This window comes from Phalacrocorax carbo, chromosome 7 (genome assembly GCF_963921805.1).
Source record: "Phalacrocorax carbo chromosome 7, bPhaCar2.1, whole genome shotgun sequence".
Lineage (NCBI taxonomy): Eukaryota > Metazoa > Chordata > Aves > Suliformes > Phalacrocoracidae > Phalacrocorax > Phalacrocorax carbo.
The window spans coordinates 30,968,958-30,995,496 of NC_087519.1; the positions used below are offsets into that span (position 1 = coordinate 30,968,958).

Here is a 26,539-nt window from a genome sequence, read left to right on the forward strand (position 1 = left end):
CAAGTACTAAAAATAAAAGGTAAGTTATATTAGGTGCTAGCTAATATCTTAGGGTTTCAGCTGCATCTCTGCCACACAGTCCTCCTAATGCAGGCTTTATTGCCAAGCTTCTATGTGTGCTACTGTTCAATCAAATAAAGGAGCCTTCTACAGAGTGCGTGAGCGAGATTAGGAAGTAGAACTGACTTATTTCAAGTAACCTATGAGCACGGGGCAATTACAACCTCAGGAAATGAAAAACTGAGCAAAGAGTGAAGGTTCAAAAGAATGCAAAATTTCACAATACAAGCTGGTTTTCTTCACACTGGACAAGTCTCAAGGTGGCTATGTTTAAAGGTAACTAGATTTACTGAAATACATCAGTCATGTTCTTAATATCAGCATCTCAGCCTTCAAAAGGTGAAAATGTTGAAAGGAGTCAGGTTCCCCATGAGATGACAGAGTTGCTTTCTCAGCCGAGTGCCGATGGAAGGAGAGGGTCGTCAGGCAGAGCTGGCTGGGCCAGCCCAGGAGAAGAGGCCTTGGCAAACATAGTTACTGTAAGATGCAGATCTCTTCTGCAGAACCCCAACAATGGAAAAAGCATGCAGATACTGAAGAGGTCAATGCAAAATGCAGCAAAAGTGACTGTAACAAGCGAAATGTGAACTTCCTCACTGATTGACTAGTTTTGGAATGAGGAACAGTAGTGTTCAGGAACGGTATTCTGACACTCCCCTACCAGAAGGATTAAAGAGGAGGAGACTGAGCTCAGAACACTAATAGACCCACATTGCTGCATGCAGCGAGAAGAGGGCAGCCCTCTGAAGGCCTGCCCTGCAGAGCTGGCCAGAAGGCAACAGCAGGCTTAGGCCACATGCAGGCAGACATATTTCTACGTAGAAGTCAGGCAGCTGGAGAAGCATGGCTGGGCATGAAGATCAGACACCCACAAGCAACCCAAGCAGCAGAGGTATCTTACTGCTTCACAGACCTCAGTTTGGCAGTGAATTCCCCACCATGGGCTGCCCTTGGGTCTCCCAGGGAAGCAGAGGGACAGAGGAAAAGCCCCTCAGAGCCTGCAGGCACAGGTGGGCTCTGACACTGGGGGCTCAGCCACATCCCCACGCAGCTCTCCCATCAGCGTGGGAGAGAGCCTCCACACTGCAGCATCCTCCCACTGTCCAGCTCTGAGATGCCACCAGGCTGACCCCCCCAGGGCAATATAGCTGCTGCCTCCCACAAGCGACAGCTTTGTGGAAGGCATGTGCTTTTCATTACAAACAAACACACACTTTACATATCAGAGTTAAAAGATTTTATTATCCCATCGATTTTTTCGTAAGAAGTAAGAGTCCTACCAGACAAAATATACAAAGCATCTTATGTTTTCTTTCTAGACAACTGCATTCTCAACCTAAGAAACAACGACCATGTTAGTTCACCTTAAAGAACCAAGGTTTGTCCTTACAGCTGCAGGATTGCACAGAGTTAGCATATTCAATGACCAGTTAATTCATGCAGAATCAGAAGGAAGAGGGGAAAGGTCTGTATCCTCACCTGAGTGCAGGCTTAGGTTCCTAGAAACGAAGAGAAACGCAGGGCTTAAATTCACCAGTTTGCGGTACTTCCATTAAGCGAACCCATTCTCTGACCCTTCTTGTCATCCACTCCACAATGAAAGGTAAGGGCTAATTGCAAGTTATCACTGGAAAAACACAACACTAGAAAAGCGAATACTCCTCTGGCAGTGGGAAACTTTCCTTACCAACCTGCGTGAAGTGCACGTAATTCTTCATTTTACAACAAGCTTAAGCAGAATGAAACCAAAGTGTCCTCCTCTACCCGTTAAAATTTAATGTTTAGTTGACTATGTTTACACAAAAAAATAAATTCTCAGCCTCTAAGGACATACTAATTCCTATTGCCTTACATGACCATTTTGAGATCCTGTTTTGTTTTCACATAATTAGCTAACAGTATTATTACTTGAAAGTTTTATTCTAAAATACATTTTTTGTTTCTGCTCAGTTAATGATTGTACTTGCATTTACTTTATGCTTCATCTTCTAAAACAACAAACTCATTTCAACACAGATGGTGAACAAGTCCAGATTTGCTGGAAACCAGTTAAGAAGAATGTGCCAAGTTAAAGCTCACCGCATTCTTTCAAGCCAAAAACTGCCTGCATTTCAAGAATCTAATTAGTTTTAACTATATTTATGAAATGGAAGGAAGAATATTCAATTACCCTGTAATTCTTCTGTCTCATGATCAATAGAAATGCAGTTTTGTTCACACAATTTCTCTGCAGTATATTGATCAGCTGAATCTTGCCTTGTATCAATATCTGTACTACAATAGTGCCTGCAGATGATGTGATACACGGCTGGGCTACAGTAATTACTACCAAGACAGCTTTCATCAGGGAGGTTATTCAAGAATACACACTCTGTTAAAAAAAAAAATTTTTAAATTCTGCTTCTGCACTTGCCAGTAACTACCAGTTCTGCTGCTGACATCACTTTCTATGTAGGCATGGCACCTCATCTGCACACAGATGGGATCTTGACAACTCAGGAATCCTAGAATGCCCTGAGTTGGAAGGGACCCACAAGGATCATCAAGTCCAACTCCTGTCCCTGCACAGGACAACCCCAAATTCACACCATATCTCTGAGGGTGTTGTCCAAGAGCTTCTTGAGCAGCATCAGGCTTGGTGCCGTGACTACCTCCCTGGAGAGCCTGTTCCAGTGCTCCACCACCCTCTGGGTGAAGCACCTTTTTCTAATATCCAACCTAAAGGAAGACAGACCCATGTGAACATAACTCATCTTTACAGGCAAGCAGAGCTGGCCAGGACAAACACAGGGCTGGAGTAAACCACATGGCTCTACTTGCAGCCACTGCCTATAGATGGGACATCAGTGGAGCTCTGGCACCTTGCATCAAAGATTCACCTCTATCTACTCAGGCAAAGTGACCGCAGATCTGCCCAGGATCCACAGCAGATGCAACTGTGTGTTAGAGACAAGGCTACAGAGTCTTGCACTTCACCCTCTGCTTTGTGGCCAGGTAGCAGTGACATGCTGTGTCATTTGTGTCATTCCCACCTCATTGCCCCTTGCCCTGGCCTCCTACCCACCCTGAACACCCCTTAGGATAGCCTGCATTGCTCAGTGGGTCATGCTGAGCTGTGCTGCGTTCAGCAGGAGACATGGTGAGGAGTGAGCCTAGGAGCCAGTCATAAAAACAACACATAGTGGTAGCTTTCAATGTCTGGAAATCTGGTCTTCAGGGGGACAGCACACAGCAAGCTGGGACCACCACAGCATGGTTTAGGCAGAAACCCTCCCTCTGCTGAGCTTTCTGAATCACCCTGTCTGTAGCCTTAGACCTATTCTTTTCCTAAGTGCATCTGGTTATATATTTCTGGTCATTACATCAGCATCAAAATGGTAACACTTCTCTTGTACATACACCTTCTGCCCCAGTGCCAAGGCAGCCTCAAAGCGCTATACCAGCCTGAAATCGTTCAGCCAGGTAAAGAGCACCTATTTCCAGCACACCTATTTCTCAGCCATCCCTTCTGCTCCAAACCTGCTCCCAAAAGATATTCCTGTCCTGTGGTGTGGAATAAGCTGCATCTACTCACAGGTTATCTTTGACCACTGTGTAAATTTAAGCCCAGCAAATGTCTCAGTTAGGTAGCAGGGAGAGAAGAGAATCCACTGTGAGGCTACAATGGACCCAAGAGGTTAATGCTGCACAAGCAGGGGAGGGAGTAAAAAAAAAAGTAAGACAGATTACCATGTTTAAAGAGAGGGCTGAGAGCATGTGTGTGCAAGCAAAGCCAAGGAAGGTTACATCTGGAGAATGGCTTCATGGCTTTTTGCAGATAACAGTTTCGACCACAAAAGTGTTTTCAAAGTGACGGATATGATGACAGTTTCCAGTGTCGCGTCGACTGATACCTAGAAGTGATTGAAAGAGAGAAGAGGGGAAATTCAACAGATGATTGTCTACAAAAGCTTCAGCAAGTGGGGGAAGGAAAGCAGGTGAGAATGCAACCACTGAACACTGAAATGCAGAAACAACACGGCCCATATGAAAAGCAGAATAACCTGGTCTTTGGAAGAATAGCCCTATTCTCTAGGCCATGGTCCTACAGTAAGAGCTGCCATGAGCTGGGGGACCTGCATGGAAACAGCAGGTTTCAGCTGACAGCATCTCAGCGTTATCACAGAAACCAGTGTGTCTCATGAAACTAGCAGAAGTCACAGGTTGGTACAGAGCACAGCTCTGAATACAGCCAAGGACGGCTTAAAATCGCCACCCCTCAAGCTGTTTGTAGCCCTGCATGCACTGAACCTGCTATAGCCTCAGCCTCTCTGGAAAACAGGTAATGCTCCCCATGCCCTTAAACTGCAGGACCTGAACTCTGGGCAGCTCTGCCAGGCAGCTACTCCCCTCTTACGGCAAACCCACTGGTGCCCTGCTGACAAGCAGGAGTGTGTGGGGCTCCACGAGAGCAGCAGCCAGCATGCCAGCAGCCCCATGCACAACTGTGCAACTTCTGTTGGGAAAGTAACCACGAACTACAGCCATGGTGACTTCTGCAACCAAACGCTCTCAGCACCCTGCAGCTTCCCCAGAGATCCAAACCCAAACTGACTACAGGTTCATGTTTCAGGTAAGCCTTTAAAGGCTGTGTACCAGTGCCTGAAACCAAATAAATACAAATATTGAAATTAAGGAGGTTTTTTGCAGCAATATTACCATTTATTTATAAGATACACTTTGCTGATTTTCATGAAATAATTTTAAGGTAGTCCAATGTTCCCTCTTCACAACTTCTTCCATGGAAGAAGTTCCTAATGGAACTTAATTAAAGGCAATTTGCAGATGAAATCCACTTTGAAGAGCTGCCACTGAAGCAGGTGTCTCCATTAGGGAAATTTTCCAAACAGTTCCCAACAGCACTGCTGTTAGTTGAGTCCCACGAGCACACATGTAAATGAATTGCTGGCTCTTGCAACCATTTTATCAATGTTTCTGTTAGGCTGATAGATGCAGCGACAGAAACACAGCAGCCAACACACATCTGCAGCAGCATCAACCCAGATTTGGGTTTAGATTAATTAGATGGGAAACACCTCAAAAGATATTGTGTGCTTAGACCCACAGGTCTCGCCTCACTTCTCGCCATGAAGAGGCCAGCATGGCTGTAACAGACAAAATAATGACTGCGTTGCAGGGAGAAAAGCAAGTTAGAACAGCTGACCACAGCAAGGGTCTTACGTCTTCTCGCACTCCTCCGCTTCAGCCTGTAGGTCTCCTTGCCACTGCAGAGGCGGTAGATGAAGGAGCCGAGCTGCTCCATGTCACTGACATGCTCGGTTGCGATCATCTCCTCCTGGATTATGTACGTCTGAGGCAGGTACGTCCCTTTCTGAAACGACACAGTTTCCAGCAAAATAAAGCACAAACAGTGCCACAATCTCCTCCTCGAACAGAACTGTCTCACATGGAGCACCAAGGACAGCCAAAATACGGAAAATTAACTGAAGTCTCAGACTCCACCTACTGAGGCCAGTTAACATGCTTCCCTGTCCTTGTAGTAAACTGTCTCATGCTTCTAGCACAGGGCGTGCAAAATTGATTGGATCCCAAAATTGAATGTTCATGTACGGGATGAAACCAGTGTAGGATCATCTGTTATAAACTAACCCCAATTTTAAAGGGGGGCACACAAAGCTGCAACTCTCAGAGTACAATGAATCTACCTGTAGAGGGATCAAGGCTCAACCAAAACGCCAGGAACTCCACTGAAAATGTGCATTTTACATTTACTTCAAAAAGCAAAAACAAAAACCAGCAGCCCTGTTCAGATGCCAACAGTTTTCCAAGTTTTCCACATTTCCCCCTCCTCCTTGGTCCATTCAGCACAGCTACAATAATCTCCTGCCCTTACAGCCCACAGGAATGAGGACTAGATATGGGCCATGGGCACCACATTCAGAAACACTGTGGTGTTACAAACACTGAGCGGTGGGTGCTCAGGGGAAAGCAAGCTCTCAGTCCACTTCCATCACCCCAGGGAGATCATCCAGTGACTCTGGGAGTGCAGGAAGGCAGCTCATGCCAGGGGCCGAGCTGAGGCAAAGCAGCACACGTGAGGTGGAGGCCACTATGAAGACCAGGGTGATGAGTGGGGTGCCTGGTGGTGGGACATGGCAGAGAGCCACCAGTGGCTAGAAAAAAATAGAGAAAATGGGGGACCTGGGACCACCCCAGGGATGGAGACAGCCTCTTTTCCTGCAGGAAAGAGACCATCTTGGCAATGAGGACTCTCTGCAAGCTGATCCCTGGATGCTCAGGGCATCTCGCAGCTATCTGAGCATTGTTGCAGCAATAAGCAGCTGTGTTACAAGTACAGCTTGGGCTGGGAGGCACTTCTGAGCAGACTAGATGCTAACTAGGCCATGAAGCAATGACTCACTTCTGGTCCCTTTCACTTCAGAAAAGTCAAAGAAATAAAAGAACCAGCAGATCCTGGGGCCAATATAGGTATAATCGGGGGGGGGGCGGGAAGAAACCAACAACAGCACAATTTCAAATATCACCTCTTCAGTTTCCACCACAGGACTGGTTTATCTCCATAGAGATGTACCTGGAAACATGCTGTCTTAACTTAGCACCATGCTGCTGGGCTGGCATAGCCTACTGGATCAATAAAGCTCTCCTCTAATGCTGGAGGACTAGACTATTAGTGAAGTTTGTACTACAGTAACACAACAGTTCTGCAAGAAATTAAATTACTGATTCTCAGTGGCAGAGTGCAGAATAGGGTATGAGATACGTGCATTTACTGGCAGGAGCTGTCATGTTAACACCCGCAGCTGGGGCTCAGGTTTTGCCACATCCTTGAACTGGTGACAGGGCTTAGAGCGAGACACAGATGCACAAAATCCAGTTTCTTCATTGTTTTAGACTTAAATAGCTGTGGCAGCTAAAGTAGTCAGGATCCATTGCTCCTCCATTGCAGGACTGTGCAACAAGCATGATACCTTCAATCCTCTGCCAAGAGTTTTAAGAAAACTAGAGCACTGAGCATCTTGGGTTTTGCAAAAAATGTAGATTATGCACCATTTAACTGGGTCATCTCCAACCTCCTGCTGCTGCACGGAGGGGCGGGGAGCACCCCTCCATCCTTTTCTCTCAGATACCTATAAAGCTTTGTTCACTAAACCATTACACCTATACAGAATCAAGTCTGCAAGAAGTAGCAGAGCTGCCATTTGCAGGTGAAAAATCAGACACAAGAGGCCTGGTAACACATACGTGGAGACAGAGGGGCTGAGACCTGAGCGGGGTGTGGCAGAGCCGTGCCTGCACGCAGCAGGGATTGCAGAGCAGGCACAGGGCATGCAGCAACGACACTGCAAAGGGGCACCTGGGCACTAGGCTGGCTGGAGAGAAAAGGGCAAAGGAGGAGCTTCACTCAATCCCTGCACAACCACAGTCTGCTGGTGTGTGAGCAAGTGGCTGCGTGGTGCTTGGCTGCCGACTGGGGCTAAACCACGACAGGGTGCAAACAGCTAATGTTATTTGCTGGACTGAGGTTTGGTCTTAGAAACAGGACTGAAGCTACTGAGCATCTTCAAAACTAAACTTTCAGCTGAAAATAGACTCATTCATTAGGGACCTGACTGGATTCAGAGGAGCAGAGAAGGCAAAAGGAGGTACAGAAGGAGCAAGGCAAAAGTCTCCAAGTCCAAGGACAAAAGCAGCTCATCCAGTATCCATACAGGAGCACTTCAGAGCAGGGGACCAAGTCATCAGGTGAGGAAGATCCCCACAGTGGGGAGAAATCTGCCCTTTCTGCCTAACACAGGCCACCAGCAAGGCTGTGCCTGTGGACATGAGGATCACATGCTCACAGGCTAATTCAGCTGAGGAGGGACCTCAGGAGGTCTCCAGTCATACCTCCTGCTCAAAGTAGGGGCAACTGTGAGATCAGACCAGGTTCCTCAGGGCTTTATCCAGTCTGGTCTTGAAAACCTCCACCTATTTCAAGAAGGCAGCACAACGTCCCTGGGCAACCTGTTCCACCTCTTCTGTCTTTGTGGCAAAAAGCCTTTTCTGAGCTCAAGACCAAGCTAGACACTTAAAAACAATGTATCTAAGGCGTAAGTTAAAACCTTCACAGACAGAATGGACACTTACCCACCCCAATAATCAGAAAGTTACTGAAACCCACATCTGCTTTGTACTATCTTTAAGAATCAAACATGTAAAACCATTTTAACTGTATTTTTATCCCCTTTTTAATTTCATTTCTGATAAGAGAGAAAGCATAATTTTTATTGACTGTGATTTTATATCTCTTATTTTAGGATGTGACCAGCATTCCCAGTCTCTCAGGTTTTTTCTGGGTCTCCGCTGTCAACTTGTACAATCCTGCCTTTTCCATTTGCCTCTGCCCCAGGAACTGGTCACCTGCCACAGTCAGAAACTGTGGCTGGTTTGGGACAAGTTGTAAGTAAATGTGTGTTGTACCCCAGCAGGGTGCCCAGCACACTTGCCAGACAGTCACATTGCATGAAATGGTGAGGACTGCCAGGAAACAAACTGGGAATTTGACAAGGACTGGAGATCAGATATCTCTCAAGGCACAACCTTTTGCCTCTGAGCTTAACCCCTACAAAGTTCATCACACTGCATGTAGCAGCAAGTGAGCAAATGGAATTTAAGAAAGAGTAAGAGAGACTGGGGTGGGTTTTTTCTTTTCTTTTGAACAGACTGTCATAGAAGAGAGTAAGAGACCCAGGCTCAGGGCTTTGCTTTACCTGCAAAAGACTGAGATAGATATGCACCTTCTGCAGTCTTAAAAATCCTGGGGTTGTTTTTTTTTTTGCTGCTAAGATTAAACAGTACTCTATTTTAAGATGACTGTTTTCAGTCACTGCAACAGTGGCACGGGCTTCTGAACTGAACAAACCTGCTGATACTAGACCCAATTAACATCTACTGTGAACAAAACTGGATGAGCCCAAGTCCAGTGTTGCAACCCACAGCACAGATTCCACCCCCAAAGGGTGAAAGCTGAAGGCCTGGTACTCCCCAAGGGACGCAGAGCTCTGCAAATGGCAAGCTGCAGCAGTAACCATGGCAAGCGTGAAAGGAGGGAAATTTTAATGTTTTTCCTTGATTCCTACTATCAGGAAACACCAGAGGGAAGGATTCTGCTGCTTCTCTGTGTCACCCTGGTCAGGTTGATCCGTCATGCCAGTGTTACCATGCTGTCTGCAAAATTAATACTTCTGCTAAATCCCCTAAGGCCTTCACTTTGCGTGAAGGCTCAGCTCTGTTAGGGCCCACACTTACTTCCACAGACACAGCAGTTTCGGTTTCCCATGAGCCTCTAGCAGGCACTCAGGAGCCAACTCAAGAAAAGCATATAAAATACACAGGACTGCAGCTGTACCTTTACATTAACCAGCAGCTCCCACAGGTTGCGAGGAGGCATCACGATAGTGGTGTTCAGCTCGATGACGTAGCACTTATCCAGCGTTATGTCATGATAAGCTGTCAGACCCTGCATTCCAAGCAGAGAGATTAAGGAATTGAGCTCTCTGAAATGAAACATGGTTGCAAAGATGGGTGAAAAGGGGAAATTCAGGGAGGACAAGAAACTGCTTTATGCAGCAAACCTGTCCAAGGACCTCCCTATCAAGCAAGACAAGCAGGCTGGAAAATCTCAGAGAGGGCCTTGGGAAGGAGAACAGCTCAGTAACAAGAGCATTGTAGACATAGGTGGCAACAGCAATAGCACTAGGTCATGAGCACTATGCTGGTGTACCCCAGCTCCGCCTCATGCTATGCCCCCAAAGGCCCCAAGAACTCCTTACTCGCTGGAAATCGTGGATGATATCTGCAGGGTCACTCCCTCCAAACTGGGGCACTGGGACATTGATTTGCTCGTAGTTCTCCTCAATGTAAATCTTAACATCTTCGTGCAACTCCAGCTGCCCTTTGAATGGTGAATACAGCGAGTCTTCGTAAAGTACACCGCAGTGGAATACGCTCTCGCGGGGCAGCTGTGGGGATGAGATCCAGGTGGAGGTACAACACTCATACACCCCACTAACAACTACAGCAAACACAAGAAGAAATGTAGCCATACTGGGTAAAAACACCCTTTTCAGACAAATGCTTGAGAATATTTCAAGATCAGTCTTTTTACTAGAAAACATTCTTGCAGAAGGTAGTGCAAAACACCCTTGTGAAATGCCTTTGTCTCCCTTCCTGCTAGCCAGGTCCAAAGGGAGTAAAGGATTCGCCATGGGATTCCACAAGGGGTAATTCAGAAAGGCAAACTCATTGCCTGTAGGCTCTTAAGTTTCATAACCAGGCTATTCACATCCCACCATAGACACAGCTTCCAGTAACTGCATTTTTCTACATAAGGCATATAAGCTTGGGGCAAGCAGAGTATAATTTCTAAAGGCACTCATAGCTTGTAGTTTGCCACATGCACCAAAACAAGGCGGCTTCGTCTCACGACAAAACAGGAGCTGCTGCTCTCCAGGGCTCCAGAAGCACAAGCTATGGGCAAGAGAGCTAACACAGAGTGATGAAGTCTGTGCACAAAGATCACAGGGACAAACTGCAGCCTTTGGAGACTGAGACACAATGGCCCCATTGCCCTGGTCCCCAGAGCACCTCTGACCATGTTGAATGGACTTTGCTGCGTAATTGGATATAAGCTGCCATTTGGTATTGCAGGCAGGCAGTGGGGGTGACAGCAGGTGGCCCCAAAAGCACCACCAAGCATTTCCCAGCACCATTCAGCATATGCCGAGGGTAGGTTATTGACCAGGTGATGGTCTGAATGCTGTCCATAGCCTGGTCTATAACCTTCCCTCAGTGCCAGGGGCTTCTTCTCATAAGGAAGCGCCCTCACCAAAAGCCCCCCAACAGGGTCCCATCATACTAACACAGCAGTGTATGGCAAGGCTGAGCAGCCCTATGGTTGTCACAGGGTTTCCAGATCAGGTATAAATGAGTGCGGGTAATAAAGCACTGATGTATCTTAAAATAAAGACTGCAAATTAATTTGACAGCAAGAAAATTTATGGAGCAAGGGAGTATATAAAAAGACTATACCGCTGAGTAGATAAGTGCTGGCTGCAGAGATGAAAACAGTCAGTGGTCCTAGGAGAACGCATTCACTAATAGCTGCTCCACAGCAGAATGAGGGCTTCAGTGAAAATCAATGCTCTGGGGTTTCTTGGCTAAACACTCAGCAAGCCACAGAGCCCAGCAGCTTCCTCCTTAAAAAAGCAGCTCTGCACCATCTCATTCCCTACGCTGTGACCCACCACAATGCTGCCAGCACAATGTCTCAGCTAGGCTAGGCTTTGCAAACACTACATGGAAGAATAGGTGCTGAATTTAATGAAGGTCAAGGGCTCACCTTCCATACCATCTTCCACTTACTCTTCACTTCTCCACTTGCTTCATTAACAGCAGCACCTATTTTGTTACACCTACTGAGTTTTGCTGTGCTAGGACCTAAAAAACCTACTGGAAAAAGCCTTGCCTGTGCCACCCTGCTCTCCCCTCCAGGGCTTGCTCTCCCCTTACAACAAGCCACTCTTTCAGACTGCCTTACCCCGGACAGTAGCGATGTTGGGTTTAAAAGGTAGAACTGACACGATATTTTTATGGAGTTAAAAAAATTTACAAAAGGCAAAACAAAGCCACAAGGAAGGGGGAGAGGAGGGTTTCTGGAAGGCCCTTCCTGGCAGTCGGGATGCCTCCACTGAGACCTCCAGCGAGCCTGAGCCTACCACTTAAGATATGCCTCATCTGCAGTGCCCAGAGGACTGGCTCCTAAGTTACTGCAGTTCGAAGCAATAAATAACAGCACCACCTCTTTCAAAGGTTGAAGCAGCTTGTCTGGCTGCTCCAGCTGAAGAGCCAGCAGTCCTTCCCAACTTGCCCCTACCTGGGTGATGAAGAAGTATCTATACACATACATCGATGCAAAGACCAAGCCCAGAAGCAATACGAGGAGACCCATGGTCAGGTAGCACACCCCACTGAGCGATGACCTCCGGCCCTGCACCACAGGAGCCAGCTCCTCCTGCAAGACAAAAACGAGAGCATCAGGCAGCTGCCACTGCAAGGGGTCAGAAAAGCAACTATATTATATGCAAAGGCCACGGACTAGTTCATGGTGTGCAACTGAAGACAGCAGACACCGTCCTGCAAAGCAGCTTCACATCTGGCGGCATTCTGGCAAGAGTAAAACACTTATGTATTTTCTTCTCCCACCCCCCAAATATATATATTTACTTTTTTATATATTGTAAACATACACATATATATGTATACTCTGCTTCCCACCAACTGCTCAGAACAAAGTCAAGCTTTGTTTCAGGGGGCAATTAGGACAGACTGGGAAAAAAGGAAATCGGGAACTAACAGTTCCTGGCTACTAAATGTAATAGCATTTATGTATTTATAGTCAAAAATTCTTAGTTGAAATGCTGCCACTCTTGCAGCATTTTCAGGGGAAGTTTTTGAGGTGGAAATTACTGGTCTCAGAGAGGTACCTCCTGGCCATGCTGGGGTGAGCCTACCCAAACAGCTATGTTGATCTCTACTCCATTTTCAATCAGATTCCTGTACACTGCCCAGGAATACAGTCAGAGCATGAAAAGAAAACATATCTGTCTTTTTTTAGAGTGCTGACCAATCTATATAGACAGGAGCCAGCTCACCTCATTACAGCCCTTGAAAAGGACAGCAGTGCAAAGGCAGGGTTACCTCCTGGGGACCACTCATCCCAGCCTGCGATATTTTTGTTTTTACTACCAAAATAACACTCTGAAATGTTAAGCAGGAAGATGTAAGGCCTTTCAGAAGCAGATGAAAGAAGCTGGTTCAGAGATGCCCCAGTTTCCACACAGAAGAGCTGAAAGCTGCCCTCAGCTGAGCAGGCAGGCAGGGGAGAGACACACCAGGGAGGGCTCCTGAAGATTAACTCCCTCTCCATGGTACATGATCTGATTAGAAAGTAAATGTTTGATTAGAAAGACACTCTCTCCGTGCTGAGATAGACCTCTCACCTTGAGGTCTGGATTTAATAGGTCTTTCCTGCCCCTGAGGCAAGGGCACCCCAGCATCCCTGGGGCACCCATGGGGAGCCTGCCACACAGGGATCCCCCCCACCTCCCTGGCACTTGAGCTCCATCAAGGTGCAGAACGGGGTCAGAGCCAGGACCTTGCAACCCCTCTGCTACCCACTCCACTCCCAGCTGACATGGACTGTTCCAGCTATCAACTTTTTTTTTCTAGCCACATTCAGACTGATAACTGCAAAGGCCAAATTGCTCTGGGAGAGCTACAATTCCAGCACACCTCCAGGAGAAATTAATCTATATATATTTCTCCTTCATCCCAGCTACTGAAATATCCACAGCACCTCTCTTCACTGCCAGCTCCCTACACTGAAGGATCAGTGTTTAATCAGTTTGTAACTGCTCCTCCAGCAAATAAAGGGATGAACACACTGAAAAATACCACATTTCAAGTTCACTTCCAATCTTTCCCTTCTCCTCTTCCTATGGATGAGGGGCAGCAACTGTGAGAAGCCACAAAGAAAAAAAGAAAGAAAAAAAAACATTACTAGATGAAGTTTAAAGGCTCTCTGACATGAGCTGCAAGGACAGGAAAGTCACGCTACATGTCAAGTGTTTCACAAAAACACATTTCCCCAGATACTTGCCGTCAGAGAAACAGTGCAGACAGTGGGGGTGATGAGGAACGAAAATCTCTCCTGCTACTAACACTGAAGCACGACTGAGAATGTTTAACGCCCCACCAGTGAATTACATCTGAAAGATGTCAGGTTCCCATGATGGATAACACACTGCTCACTTCCTCAGTGATCTGCAAGTGCTAACTCCACAAAGAGCTTGGGAGACAGTTCAGAAGGACAGAGGAGCTCAAAGAGAAAAAAAATTACTTGCACTAAAAAGAAAAACTGCATTTGAAGAATGGTACAGAAGGGCAAATAAGCCCTCCCTGGTTTGCTATTTGCTAGAGCAGGTCTGTGCTCTTTGCACAGCGAAAGACAGTGAGACATCCCACCCCTCACCACCAAAGGAGATGAGTTCAGCTCCCTACAAAGCATTCCTGGCTTTGGTAAAAATGCCTGAGTTTTGCATTTCAGAAGGTGGGGGAAGCAATGCTTCACCCTGGGAGAAGTTACAGAACACCAGGAAAAAGGAAAAAAAACTCAAATTCTGAGGGAGGGAAAAAAAAACCTCAACAGCAACTGTTGCGATGGAGAGGAGGTTAAGGCAGCGAGGTTAAAAATGCTGCCAGACAGGCCAAGGGGAACAATTAACCACAGTCCTGCAAAATATTGCATTAAAATCACCTGTGCAAACCCTCACTGAAGCATGCATCTCCTTCCCCAGTCCAGCAGATTAAAAGGCCACCAGCCTTTGTCATGACGAATTAATTACAATCTAAAAGCAACTACACTCCTGTCGGCACCCGAGCTTTGGGCTGGAGGTATTCTCAGTGCTGAGAGCCTGTGGACTGAGCAGCGCGCAACGCAATCTGCTTTAACAGCATTTCACCCAAGATAACAAATCTTCACCAGGTTGGAAAAATCCAGGCAGTTCCTTCCACAGGCTGCTGCCCTGCTCATGCTGCAATGTACCTCTTTTGCCACATGACCGCCACTCCCTGCAGCAGAAATATGGGTATTTTAAAAAACAGGAAATCCATCGCGGCTGCTTTCCATCTGTTCTTGTGGTAGGAATGCCTGGCTCCTCAGCAAGGGAGCAGTCTTCCCCTAAGCTAACCTTATAAAGAGAACAAGGTGGTCCCAGCAGCAAGCTGCAGGAAAGCCATCCCCGCCAGAAGGACCCCCAGGACCAACTGGCAAATGAAACCATGAACCACGTTCATGCCGCACAGCAGACTTTGCGGATCTGGCAGCATTCCCAACCTCCATGAATTCTGGTGGTGTGGAAAATAATTAGGCTCTGCAGTGGGGTTCTCCTGAAGAACAGATCACACTTTCGAGACATGCATTTCCACCGAGGACAAAAAATCAAAATATTAACATTTAAAAACACAATATGTTCACCAGATGTTTAACAATATTCCATAAGAATTCATTAACCAGACATTCTTCTTGCAACAAGTTGTCCTACTAATTTTCTGCCTCAAAAAACTATGGGGGGTTTTGGCCAAAAGAAATTGGAAAGTTTGGGGTCAAAACCATCCCTGCACAGAGGCAGGGACAGGTATATCAGTTCAGCAAATGGGCTTTCCTTTTCTTTTTTCATCATTTTAAACATGATATTCCAACAGATGGGCATATTTTACACAAAAATTAACATAAGGCCCTTCCTCCCCTTCTCTAGGCTGTGCAGAAGACAAACATTCATTTGCTTCTCCATGAACAAACAGATGGAAAAGCGACAGCAGCAGCAGAAGAGCACGATGTCCATGGTCCAGGCACTACGGATGCACATGTCAGGAGGATGCACAGACAGATCCACAGCTCTGCAGAGTATCCCACTGTGATTTCAGGGCAGGAAAACCCTGCCACTCCACGTGATGATCCTTTCTTTGCACCATATTTCTTGGCACTGCCACATGCTCCAGTGCCCGTGCACGCAGTGGAGGCCACTGCTTTGCTGACCCTACAGAAAGGGCCCATCCACCTCCCTTTCTAGTGGGAAAACTGGAAGAGGCCACGGGCAGAGCTCCTTCCCCTGCACAACCTGAGGGGAAGGCACAGCTCGCTCTTCCTCCGCATGAGCAATGGGGAAAGTATCCATCTCTCAAGGAGAGCGCCTGTGCATCTTGGTTTTCTGCCAGGCATTGTCAGGCTAATAAATACTTCACCCCACTGGGCGAGAGACAGAGGCAGCTCCAGCATGCAAGCCTGAATAACCAGCCATACTGACTCGGCTCCAGTTTGCAGGTGCAATTGCTTTGCAGACACTCAACCCAGTGCCTGGCAGCAGACAGGATACTGGAATATAAAAAGGTATTCCATTCCTCGGACAAAACAGGCTCTTCACTACGCTTCAGTGCCCTGTCTGCTTACAGGGCCGGCGCAGAAACAGCACAGGCAACAGATGCCCAGATGGGAGAGGATAAAGTTATGATACAGACCATTGGTAAATAAGGTTTGAATTAGCTGGGGGGGGTGGGGGAAATGGGACAGGGCGGACACAGGGGAACGGAATCCTAATTCAGTCTTTGGGGATTTTCTTCAAAATTTCAGGTCTCGAATAGGACACGATGAAAATGGCTGGTGCCCTGTTATCCCTATTTATTACTGACTGGCTAAGGAACACCTCTTCTACAAAGGGGTGCAGGACAGAAGCCTGAGTGTGCTTTACAGGTGCAATGTCCAGTCCACAGCATGGAAATCAAGTCCAAAAGCCAGAGGAAGATGGAGCGGGGAAACCATCAACACCTGCCAGGCTTTGCCAAGGGCACCTACTGCTCAGCAAAAGCCCCACCAGGCTTCATGGCAATGCAGACGTGAGGTCAAGAGTTGTTGGCAGCTCAGGGCTGAGCTCCCCAGACCGAGGTCAGCAGCTCCAGCCCTGCGAGGCCAGGGGAGACAAGGGCCTGCAAGCATTCGCTCCCAGCTGGAAACTTCACTCCCCGGTGCCAGTGACTGGGCTTCCACAGCACCTCACATTCTCTCCCAGCTTGCAAAGCCGGACTAATACCCACACAAGAGATTTTCTTACAGCAAGAACTGTGTAGATACCCAGCGGGACTGCCGTGCCCTGGTGTCCTCTGTCTTTTTGAAGAACTTCGTGTTTAAAAAACAAATTGCAGAAGTCCTTGGAGGCCCTGAGCCTTTGGACACCCAACATTAGCACAAGCTGCTAGCAAGAACCCAGTGAGGTGTTGCCTTTGATATTTCTCATGAATACAGTGCAGGATTATGAAAAATAGGTATTTGATTCTATCACCAATATCTTGCTGAAGACAACAGAAGTGAGGAAATTAAAGGTGTCATGTCATGCTTTGCTCCGTCCTGAATCACACACCACCTTGGCAGAGATGGGCTCAGCTAACGCCCTTTCCTGCTTCTTCAGCTTTAGAAACAGCTCTGAGTTCTCCACAAACCATTTTTGCTGCATTTCTGAAACAAAATCTTTCATTTTAGGTGTAGCAGGGCCTCACAAACAAGTGACACTGCTCGGCAAGTGTCTAAATATATACCCCCAACAGGCAAAGAAGCTTGGGTTGACTAAAAATACTAGATACGATTTCGATGACTGACAAGTGAGGAGAGAAACGTGATGCAGAGTAAATACTCAAAGGTATGTGATTTAGAGAGAAGTGCTATCTGAAATGCTGCAAAACATATGAGGCCGCTCTGACAGCTTGCTTGTTTCAAGGGGGTCACTGCCTGAGCTCACGAAGCAGAATATGTGCTGATGTAACTACAGCCACTGCCACAGGCTTTCTCAAAGGAAGCAGGCTCGAAACTTGAGAAACCTACATGAGAAAAATCTAACTGGTCTCGCCGTTTACTCATTTCTGGTAACCAAAGGCCAATATGGACTATGGAAAAAGAAAAAATCAGTTCAAGGTCTCTACCTCCATCACACCAAGCCCCACATTCACAGTCAAGATCAGTTACCGCTTTACAAAATATAAGGACCTGTGATAGCAACACCTCCATTCACTACAGATGGAGAAAACCCACAGCTGACTGCTGGCAAATCATAGTGCTGCCGCAGTGGGTGTAAGCTGGTAGGGACTGACCTCTCCTCTGATGAGCTGGGCTGGGATTTGAGTGTCACCTCTCGGGAGAGCAACTCCCACGTCTGCACAGATGCGGCCTGCTCTTCCCTGCACGCAAAGCCAAGCCCCCTCATCCATCCACCCCTGCTGCATGCAGGTTCTGGGCACTCGTGGCACTTAGTGCCGCTGCTCTGTATGATAAAATGCACCGCAGATTTTGTGGGAAAAACTGTAGGGTAAGGAGATCCAGACCTGCCTCCCAGAGACAACTACTCTTGTATTTAGCATTCAGATCCAGGGGAGGCTTGGTGGTCAATAGCCCCCAGAAATAGCCAGAGCGAGCAGGGGTGGCCAGCCCCAGTTTAGAACTGGAGTGATTGCCACGCTAGAGCTCTGGAGAAAGAAAAGTGAGAGACTACACGCAGGGAAAAGGCAGACAAAAGGAAGATGAGAATGGGGAGAGGAATGGAGAGAGATAAACCATCTCAGCAAAGGCAGTTCATCCTTGCATCCACCAAAGCATTGCCGACGCTTTGAAAAAGACTCTTCTGCCAGGTGAACAAAAAAATGGGTCCTGTCCTCAAGAGCAGTTGTGCTTGGAGAGAGGAGAGGGAGTGAAATGAGGAGAAACACCAGCTGACACCAAGCAGGGAACAGCACCTGGGCCATCAGCCTGGCAGAGTAACAGGGGTCAGTGCTCAGCACCAGCAATGACAGGCCCCTGAACCAGCGCATTACCTGGAAGGAGAGTCCTTCCAGGCTGAAGAGCATTAGGTCAGGAAAGAAAATAATGTGTCTGTGCATGGGGGAATGATGGAGAGAGAGATACATATATACATATATACACACACACACACACACATATATATATAGCACACAGTTTCCAAGGCAACCGAACTCCCTGCATACAGCACTTGAGCAGCACTTTTGCAGAGCATGCAGCAGCATTTCCACGGTCAATGCAACTCAAAGATGCCTGGAAGCCGGAAAAAAAAAAAAAAAAAAAAAAAAGAAAAGAGACTAAAAGAGACTATCACAGCCGAAGGCAAAAAGATTGCAATAAACAAATGTAATCACATCTTTAAATGACACCACCACACATGACTGCAACAAAGCCACCTGCCTCAGGAGTCAATTCACAGCAATAAATACTAGAATATCAAAAACAACCACTGGCTAATTAAACCCAGCAGTGTTCTTGCTATACGGCAAAGACAGCAGGATGTAAAAAATGCAGCCTAGCATGTGGGAGCTCCTAAGCGCTCAGTGGTCATATTTTCCTTCTCCCCTGTCAGCAAGAGAGATATAAACCCCCCTCTTTGCTCCTTTTTCCATCCCTTTCTGGAATTAAGGGGCTGTTTCTCCTCCCTCTTTGCACAGGGGTGAGGAATTAATTTCCATATATATTTTTTCTTTCATTTTTTTGGCAGAAGCCCAACAACTTCCAGCTGGAGTTTTTCTAGCCTCTCTCTCCTCTTTCCCAGGAGTACAACCATTCAGAGCATTTGCAGAGCCAACAAAGCCCCTTGTAATAATAAAGCTATTCTGACCAGGTACATAGCTAGAGTCCTGAGTGTCCCACTGAACAGACAGGCAGGCAGAGAGAAAATAAACAGCTGTGGTAAAGACACAAAAAGTGTCCCAACCTGGGTATTTAACAGCCTGACTGCCAAAATACGGAGTCTGATAAACGCGGCCTAATTTCCAGAAATCAACAGCAGCTGCAGCTACTCACTGTGATGACTGGGAGAATCAACCCCTGCCCTGGGGCAGCTCTATCCCCACAGCTAAAAGGCTCTAGAGCACCTGCACAGACCTCACCTGGGAGAAGCAGGAATTGCTTAACTGCCCACAAGGACAGCTCATCCTCCCTAGACACTCCATCTCTCTTGATCTCAAAGCGATGCTCTGCTGTGTGGAAGCTCGTCTCCTCTGAGCAGCCATATAGCCCACCTGCCGAGCCAGCTCTCCCCTAACAGCAATCTGAGCAGCACAGTGCAACAACAGGGTGAAAACCAGCATCCTGCTTATCACTGCACAGCACAGGGCTTCTTACTGCAGAGCAAGGAGGGCTCCTGTCCTATGGATTGGACCTACAGTGCTGCAGTATTAATACATGCAGTGTGTGCAGCAAAGTTTCTGCCTCTTGCTTATTTTTGGCTTATTTGTTCCCTTTAAAACTGCTTCTTTTTAAAGATATTTCTTTGTTTTCTGTGTTTTGGCAGAGAACTCACTGCACCTAAAGTGGGCAAGCACAACAGGTTCTTCCCATGTAAAGAGTGCCTACATGCAAAGCTGTGTCGTCTTCAGCTCTCCCCCGCTTTGGGACAATGCATACCTCCAGACAGATATCTCAAGTTTCTCTGTCTCCAGCTCTTCAGTCTACATCTCTTTGGTGGAAGAAAGCTCCATGTTTCCAAATTCAGTTGCATTTATAACATTTCTGCCAGAAATAGTCATTCCCTCTCTTAATTCCCCTGCCAATTTTAGTCAGATCCTTTGTCATGCTCAGCTGGAATATAAAATATTCAAGTCCGAGTCCAGTAGAGATATTCAAGTCTAGCATTTCACTAGAGCAGATCCTGTAAGGGTCTGGAGACATTTTTCCACTTCAGCCTTTTATCTCTGCTTCCAAGTCATCCCCAGACCATGGAGAACCAAGAAACAGCAACAACACTTCTTTTTAAGCTGATGACTCCATACAGGACACAAAAAGGAGTCATCACTTCAGCCCACATGGATACGGAAGTGTTGGGCAAAGGCCAGGAATAACCTTCTGTTACAGGAGGCAGCTTCTTCAAATTAATATCTAATGTGTTTAGATCCCTAAATCAAGACCTCAACATGGTGAAAATACCCACAGCTCAGGAGCATCAAGCCTGGACTCAAGCACACAAACATGTCAATGAGCGTCATCAATCTACATCACTGCCAGCTAGGTTTTTCTCCCTCTCTCTGGATTTACAGCTTGCTTTGTGAAAAAGCCTGTTTAAAAGACTTTTCCTCACATCCCCTTCCCTCACCACCTGTCATCCACCTCACAGCATCCTGCAAGGCAGTCACTCACAAAACCCAGCATTGCACTGGAACAGCAGCTACCACCAAGCTGGTATGAGCTCCCTTTTACAGGGCTGGTAGAGATTCCTGCATAGCAAGCAAGAGCCACAACTCCTCCACCTGCCACGTGCACCAGCACCCAGCTCTGGAGCATCACAGCTCATGGCACACTGGTACCTCCAGGAAGGCCAGAAGCAGCATTTGCTGCCCATCCTGCTCCAATCTGCTGCCAACTCCCACGAAGCACACGTCCTCTCAGGCTTGCTCAGGCAGATGCAAAGCAGTCACAGCTCACTGTCCCTGCCTGAGTGCAAGCAAAGGCAGGGGAGTGGGGGCACAGCAACAGCCCCAGCAGCGAGACACTGTCTGCTAAGAGCTCCACATCCACAGTGGACCTGCTTCTCACCGGGGAGTTTCCCAGGAAAGAGAGCTTCCCAGGCACCAGAGACGCAGCCACCCTCTCAAGGAACACTCCCAAAAGGTTTCCGGGCTTTCCCCTGCTACTTCTGTACAAACAGGGCAGCCACAGTTGGTGTGGGAGCTGCTGCTGACTGCCCCGGGCTGGCAGCAAGGAGGAGGCTGGGGCAGCTCGGCCGTCAGCTGCCTGGACAGCAGCAGCCCTGCAGCCAGGAGGTTAAGGCACCCCACCGGACAGTCACGCTGAGGTGCAGCCTACAAAGAGACCACCCAGAGAGACAGAAGGGTTGGATGGATCCAGCACTGGGCAGCAAGCAGCTCCTTGTGGGAAGCGTTTCCAGACAACCAGGGTGTAATCCAAAACCCACCAGAAGGAAGAGTCTTGTCAAATCTCAGGGAATGCGGATGGGAGGAAAGGCATGAAACCAAAGCCTGGTATTACTGCAACCAACCAAGAGCAAAACATCAGTCACACCCACAGGACCATTGTGTGCACTCCGGAAAGCCCCTAGGCCCCTGACCCACTGCCAAGGTGTTTCCAGCAGGCTTGCCAGCACCTGCAGGTATGGAGAGCGCTCTCTCAATCCTCCTGCTTCATCCATAACACCCTCCTCTCCCACCAGCCAGACCCAGTGGCCACGGCCTGAGCAGACAGGCCTCCCCTCAACGTTCATCCTTCTGGCAAACTGAAGATGAACACAATCACACACGCCATCTCAGCACAGCCTTTCCCAGATGCAGGACAACAGGTTTTGCCTTCTGCTTCTTCTCCCCAAGGGTTCCTGTGAAAGCATCCCCTGATGCATGCAGATGTCTCCCCATTGTCTGCAAACCACCCTGGTCCCCACGGACACCCAGTTTGCACTGCAGCATTTGCCGTAAGGTACAATTCACTCCAGGCTGGCAGAACCCTTGGCCAGGGCAGCTGGTCTCTGCTACATACAGAGCAGGAGGGATGAGAGGTGCCTCCTCCCTCCAGTTCACAGAACCCCAGAATGGCAGGAGTTGGAAGGGACCTCTGGAGATCATCTGATCCAACCCCCCTGCTTGAGCAGGGACACCCAGAGCAGGGGGCACAGGAACACGTCCAGGTGGGTTTTGAATGTCTCCAAGGAAGGAGACTCTGCAACCTCTCTGGGCAGCCTGTTCCACTGCTCTGTCACCCCTGTCATTTACCCCTTGTGAAGCAAAAGGTTTTAATGAAACCCCTTCTCCTGTAGCTCTGCAAAATAACTAGCTGCTAGTATTAGAGGGGTTTACAAGGAATCAACAACAACAAAAAAAACCCAGACCAAATTTTGACTAGAGAGCTCCAGTCATCAGTTTTACTCAGTTCCTGTGGATTTCAACATCCATCACAAACACAAGAGCACATTTCCCGGAGCAGTTAAAGACACCGCGTATTTATTTATTTCCATTTCAGACTGTAAATCTGGAGTTCAATTAAAAATCACTAAATACTATTTTGCAACTGAGAAAATATTTTCTAACGAATACAACAAATTATTTGACTGACTGCATAAGCTCAAACTGCATTCTGCTCGAGGCTGCTACATTCTCCCAGCTCCTACTAATGACAACAAGACTGTTTCTTGTATAAGCCCTTAAAACGTTGCAATTGCCTCAAGATTATGTGGATTTTTCTGACAGAGTTCAAACTGCATATTCTTTCCAATTCAAACTGAGCTGCACGGGGGACAAACAGGGCTCAGCACATGCAAGTTTGCTGTCAGGACTCTTCACCTACTACTTTTCAGGGCACATTAGCATCACAGACATCTTCCTGCCTGCCACATCTTTGCATTCATGGAACACCTGCCAAAATTCACAGGCTGCGGAAGCCACCGCTGAATCATTTCCCAGCTCTGGCTCCTATCACTGGGATTGAAGTTGTGAGATCAAAGAGGAAAGGAATGCAGAGCATCTTGTTTGCATGTCACGAATGACATTTTGCTGCAAGGCAGCTAGAGCAAGACACACACAGGCAGGAATTATTGACAGCAGGAGAGACAGCACGGCAAGAAAGCCTGGCTACAGAAAGACCGACCCCACAAGTTGGGTGTTTTACAAAGCAGCACACCACCTAGGTCCAGCTAAGTACAAACTACAATCAGACCATTACCAAAGAATCCAGCAACATATGTATGCTGTAAAATAGCATCAGGAAAAGGCCACCTTCTTGTCAGTGCATGTGCTCCTTCCTGGACACCCTCATGCTGCACTGACTCACCGCAACCTGCTCCTGCCCTTCTGTCACAGGTCTTATACTGATTTTCTTACATACCTGTCTGCTGGAATTAAGACACTGTTGAAAAGTCTTTGTTCTACATTCACATTTTTATGCTCTTTTGTAGCTCTTGTGGGGTTAAAAGAACAACATAGTGCCCCCCAGGAGTCAGAGAAAGGCCCAAGGCAATGTAAAGAACGCAAAATTTATTATTTGCTACTTAAGCCAGTTTCATTCATCTGGCAGGACCTGAATCAGAATAATTTTGACTGCTGGGATCTGGCAGCACTAACAATAGAAATAGGCTTCTGTTACTTTTATTCTTTATTTTATTGTTTTTAAAACTCCTTTTCTCACAGTACACATGAGAAGGAGCCAGATTCTGCCTGAGCTTGTGCAGGATTGGCAGAACGACCAACTTCCCAGCTACGGAAAGCTGCTTTTATGGCAGCATGAGCTGGAAGTCCAGTGTGATAGTCAGCATTCAGAGCTGGACATCAAAGGTGGGAAGAAACCTACCTCCTTCTTTTCTTTGTCATTAGGAAAGGTGAAATCTGGAAATCACTGAGAGACCAGTTGGCTACATTGCCCCATTACAGGTTTCTATACAGCTCCTAGGCGTCAGATTAACAGATGCAATCATGACAGACTGAGCACATTCAGACACTGACAGCACAGCTGAGAGCTGCAAGCACACCCATGCATGATGTGAGAGATCATTATGATTAAGTGACTCTCAGCTCTCTGCAGAACTGAGCAACTTCCTGAAGCCCCTACTGCAGAACAACTCTCCAGGGCAGGTAATTCCTACTCGCTTGGTAAGGCACTTGAGGAGGGATGCTCTGCACTGCTACAGGAGCAGCGCAAAACCACAGCTCCCCTATAGTTTTTTGAGGTAGGGAGATAACAGAGTTCACTAAATGATCAAACTGCATGCACAGTCTGAGGCATTTATGAGGAATACAGAATGCCATTTAAGTCTCCTGCTCTGATACAGAAGCACTATAACAAGGCAGACTTAATGCTGTGGGTCAGGCGCACCTCTCCGGACAACACCATCCCACTACACAATGCCGTATTTACCCCGGTGGGCCTACCCTCACAGAAGAGCTTGCAAGCTAGGGGCTCTCTAGCACAATAGGCTTCAGATTCACTCAACTCCTGGCCAAACACAGCAGTGCCTGTTTCATCTTCTCCTCCTCGAGAGGGGCACCAGCCGCACCACCCAGCACTGCCAGGCGGCACCTGCCTGTGACTCACACAGCCTAGATGGGACTCAACATAACTCTACCCCAAGGCCCCAGCCATGCTCTGCATCTGCCAGGGGTGTCCCAACACCTTCCTTCACCTCACGCCTGGCAGGATCCCAATCTCCGCTCGCATGAGCACTCGTTCCCCTGTGATACCCACCACCTGAAGCCAGGAGAACAATTCAACTTCAGCATATTAAGTCCCATCTTGAAAACCGCAAAGCATCTAGAGCTGTGCATGTTCTTATCCCCTTGCTTCTCATCTTGCTCCAGCACCAGCTGTTTTGTTCCTCTCGCCTCTTCTCCACCCCAACCCTAAGCCGTCAGAGGTGTTCGACTTTGAAATCCACCCATGAATCAATCCCAAATTACAGCCCCCCCAGGCAAAACCACCTAGACCAAAGGGATGAGTTCTGATGCCACTTGTCCGTGCTGGCCGTTTACTTCAGTGCCCCTCAGCTCCCCACAATGGCGCAACCACCCTGCCCCATCCCCTCCCTACTTCTCCAAACTTCAGATGCCTACCCACCCTCTCGGGCCTGAGCTAACATCAATCAAAACAGCCGCTGCCGCTTCCACCTTTCCCAGGGCGCCCCTCCTAACAGGAGCGCGCTCCGAGCAGACACCCGGCCCCTTTCAGCTCTGATGAGCTCTAACTTAGCAGAAAAGAAGGGGGGGGGGGTGTGGAACACGCCCGGCGCAAAGAGGGCTACAGCACCGGCAGCACCCGCGGGGGCCGGGTCGCGGCGCCCGCCCGCCCCCGCCCCGCACTCACGGCGCCCGGGGGCAGCAGCACGGCGCCCGGCGCCCCATCGCCCCCCGACGACTTCTTCTCCTTCTCCGGCTTGAGCCCCGCCGGCGGCTGCTGGACGCCGATCTTCACCATGGCCCCGCGCCGTCGCCGCCGCCGCCGCCCGCACCGGCACCGCCCCGGGGAGGGGCCGCCGCCGCCCCCGCCCCCGGCAGAGCCCCGGGGCGCCCCGCCGCGCCGCTCCCCCCGCCCGCCCGCAGCCGGTGGGGCCGCGGGCGTGCCCCGGCCGCCGCCGAGGGCTGCGAAGGCAAACGGGGCTTTGCAACCACCAGGGCTGCGCCCGGGGCACCCGCGGGCCTCGGGGGTACCCGGGGGGCGCCGAATGCACCGGCCGATAAACCTGTCCTTGGGGATCTGCTTCCCAACAGCACCCACGGCTGCTGCCCGACCTCAGCCGAAAGCGGTCTGCTCTCGACACCAGCTCTTGGTTCAACAGCTTTGGGCTGCGGCTCTTGAGCCCTTCCACAGGTTTGAGGATATGGAGGGGGTGCAGAAGCAGCCCAGGAGGCCCTGGCTCTTTGTGGGACAAAATTTTTGGTACTGCAAGTGGCACCGCTGAAATCAGGCCAGGAAATGGGAGGGGAAAAAAACCAAAACAAAACAAACGAAGTAAAACAAGCCTGAAGATGCATCAGCTGGAGCAGGTGCCCACAGAGCAGAGGTGACTCTGGGGAAAGCTGCAAAAAACCCAGCTGCCATTCATTTCAAGGCCTGAGACCAGAATCCGTAGAGGAACTGAGAGCATTCAGGTGGCCTCTCCCCCAGGATCAGCTCCGGGCAGCCAAACAGATGGATTACCTTCATCATGGGGACAATGATCTAGAAAATGCCCTTCCTGACAAAAGCAGCGTGTCGCATGCAAAAGGGAGTTTGAGGCAGTTGCTTTTGTGCCACTGATTCTGGTCTTGTGCCATCATGTGCTGGTTGGGGAGCAGCAGGGAACAGAGCTGCCTGCAAGGGGCTGCGGACACGAAGGCACTC

The 26,539-nt window shown here is 48.4% G+C and overlaps 1 protein-coding gene across 2 annotated transcripts; it reads right to left on the bottom strand.

Annotated features, from left to right (window-relative positions):
• Window positions 1-1,282: 1,282 nt before the first annotated feature.
• ITM2C (integral membrane protein 2C) lies at window positions 1,283-25,686 on the bottom strand. Of its 2 annotated transcripts, none has more exons than XM_064457318.1 (6): window positions 25,523-25,686; window positions 11,996-12,133; window positions 9,894-10,082; window positions 9,470-9,580; window positions 5,281-5,431; window positions 1,283-3,953 (listed from the first exon to the last, which is right to left on the bottom strand). In XM_064457318.1, exons 1-6 carry the CDS (start codon window positions 25,631-25,633, stop codon window positions 3,862-3,864), a joined length of 792 nt encoding a protein of 263 aa, XP_064313388.1. In that variant the 5' UTR covers window positions 25,634-25,686; the 3' UTR covers window positions 1,283-3,861. The 2 variants fall into 2 exon arrangements, with proteins under 2 accessions (XP_064313388.1, XP_064313389.1); XM_064457319.1 differs by lacking the exon at window positions 25,523-25,686 and adding an exon at window positions 25,327-25,343.
• Window positions 25,687-26,539: the final 853 nt, after the last annotated feature.

What these genes read in the sequence shown, in the direction of transcription:
- ITM2C (XM_064457318.1), bottom strand. Translation starts at nt 25,633, where the DNA reads ATGGTGAAGATCGGCGTCCAGCAGCCGCCGGCGGGGCTCAAGCCGGAG. An exon ending in TGCTGCTGCCCCCGGGCGCC is followed by an intron (nt 12,134 to 25,522) that starts GTGAGTGCGGGG and finishes TTTGTCTTGCAG; the next exon opens with GAGGAGCTGGCTCCTGTGGT. An exon ending in GCGGAGGAGTGCGAGAAGAC is followed by an intron (nt 3,954 to 5,280) that starts GTAAGACCCTTG and finishes AATCACTTCTAG; the next exon opens with GTATCAGTCGACGCGACACT.